Source organism: Terrapene carolina, unplaced genomic scaffold (assembly GCF_002925995.2).
Source record: "Terrapene carolina triunguis isolate 2854851 unplaced genomic scaffold, T_m_triunguis-2.0 Scaffold66, whole genome shotgun sequence".
NCBI classification, from domain to species: domain Eukaryota; kingdom Metazoa; phylum Chordata; order Testudines; family Emydidae; genus Terrapene; species Terrapene triunguis.
In genome coordinates this window covers 58,207,086-58,209,170 of record NW_020664417.1, presented here as the reverse complement: position 1 = coordinate 58,209,170, position 2,085 = coordinate 58,207,086, and the positions used below count along the sequence as shown (strand labels likewise).

Here is a 2,085-nt window from a genome sequence, read left to right as displayed (position 1 = left end):
TTTCATTGAGGTCAGTGGGACTACTGACACAGCACAGAGTTAAACATGTACATAACTCTTTGCAGGATCGGGGCCCTAGTCAGTTCAGATAGTGAATACTGAATACCTACACACAACTATTCACTATCAATCCACAGAGGTAAAGTATTTAGCAGAAAATTCACTGAATAGTTTTGAATAATGAATACACTGGAGAAAATCAATGAATATTCCTCAAAGAGAAAAATGGGTAAAAACACTGATTACAATCTAGTTTATTATTACGTTTATTATTCAGTTCTGCCTTTACAGTGTTATTTCTCGAGCCTTTTTATGACTACATTCTTCAGTTTCTTTCACTAATACAGGATTCTGCCTCTTAAAATGTTAAGCATACCCAGACATCTTTATTCCCGTCTGATGGCTTGATACTCCCAATAGTACTTTTTGAAATATTTTATGCATTCTGTGCTCCAGCGCTGTTACAAAAATGTTGGGTTGCTGTAATACTAACAACAGTGAATAGATTTTTTTTTCTGTATACAAAATGGGTGAGATTTGTACTTTGCTTGCACAAATGCAGTTCTGCCTTTCAGGAGACATATTTAGTAGTTACCTTTGCTTTGTGCAGTGTTTTTTCTGCAGTGACAGCAGGCAGCGGTTTAGTGGCAATTTTAGACTCTAGCATTACTGTACATTATGTACAGTACAATGAGGCTTTGCAGAGCCATATTTCTTAAAAAAAACAAAACAGGATGACATTCCTAGTTTGCTTACTTTGTATTGTAACAACTTTGCTCTTGCTGTCCATCTTTGGCAATTCTTCAACATTATAAACAAAGGCCATTCAACCTCTTTAAAAAAAAAAAAAGGAAAGACTTCTTTTTAATATTCATGTAAAATGCCCAATTGAACATTACTTACATTAAAACAATTCCTTTAAACTTTTCACTTGAGTTACTATGCCTATAAAATACTGCATTGTTATTGCCTTTCACTTACCCCTTCTGCAATATATATTATCCCCATCAAAACGCTGCAAGTACACAATATCATTTTTTAAAATTACATTTTAGTTTGCATATTTCCTCCCTAAGATGTCTTATTTTTACTAGTATCTGAGCAAAATGTTTTTAAGGTTTGACACTTTTAGAATGTCATTATTAAAGTTATCGTCCTGTTTTTATTTCTTTATCCATCATCCATTAAAAAAATAAAAGGTAAATCATAATCTATTTTTGTTAATGGAATTTAATATGAATCTAGAAAGACTAAAAGTAAAAACACCCACACAAATAGAATATAATCAGGCTGCTACAAAGTACATTTCAGAAAACAGTCAGAAGTGCAAAAAGTCCATAAAGTAGAGCACAGGGATAAGCCACGAGAAGCTGCTGTCCTTCCATGGCTAACGCGGAGATAAAAATTTTGGAAGCTGACAGACTGCACCATCCAATAATAATCAGAGCTAACAAAGTTCCAAGTATCCCCCTATAAAGCAAAAATAAAACAAAGAGAATCCACTGGTTAATATGTGCAGAATGAAATCTTATCACAGTCTAGTTCATGTCTTCTAAGATCTTGTTGTTAATGAGGCAGTAGTCACTGGTAAAAACAAGGAATGACTTATGTAATGAAAGTCAAAGTTAAGCAGTGAATTAAAACAATAAAACATCAAGCAAAATTGATTGCTCCATTTCAGATGGAAACAACAACTCCGTCAATGGTACTACTTGGAAGACTAGCAAGCTTCCAACTACTTTGTCCAGGGCTGTAAGCAAACCTGGGCTCTGAGCTTTTAAATTTCAAAGTGAACAGAAGTCCCCTAGCAGCTAAAAACAACATGCACAATATGTTATGATTTAAATGGGGCTATGCAGATTTGCTCTTTTTACCAAGGCAGCCTGATGGTCTAGAGGCCATGTCTAGTAGGGAATATGAGCTTGAGAAAAGACAATGTCTTGTATCACTCACTTGTTATCACTCACACTGGCTCTTACATCATTCCTTCTCTGCCCCATTGGCATAGAGCACACACTAGAGGCATGTCAGGAGAATCATAGAATATCAGGGTTGGAAGGGACCTCAGGAGGTCATCTAGTCCAA

At 35.3% G+C, this 2,085-nt stretch overlaps 1 protein-coding gene across 3 annotated transcripts in view; it reads right to left on the bottom strand.

Moving 5' to 3' along the window:
* Positions 1-242: 242 nt before the first annotated feature.
* The window catches only part of YIPF7 (Yip1 domain family member 7), a 22,454-nt gene continuing 20,611 nt past the window's right edge, over positions 243-2,085 (bottom strand). For all 3 annotated transcript variants that reach the window (XM_024211687.2, XM_024211686.2, XM_024211689.2), the window contains exon 6: positions 243-1,470. In XM_024211687.2, coding sequence (XP_024067455.1) covers positions 1,308-1,470 — 163 coding nt within the window. In that variant the 3' untranslated portion in view covers positions 243-1,307. The remainder of the gene's footprint in view (positions 1,471-2,085) is intronic.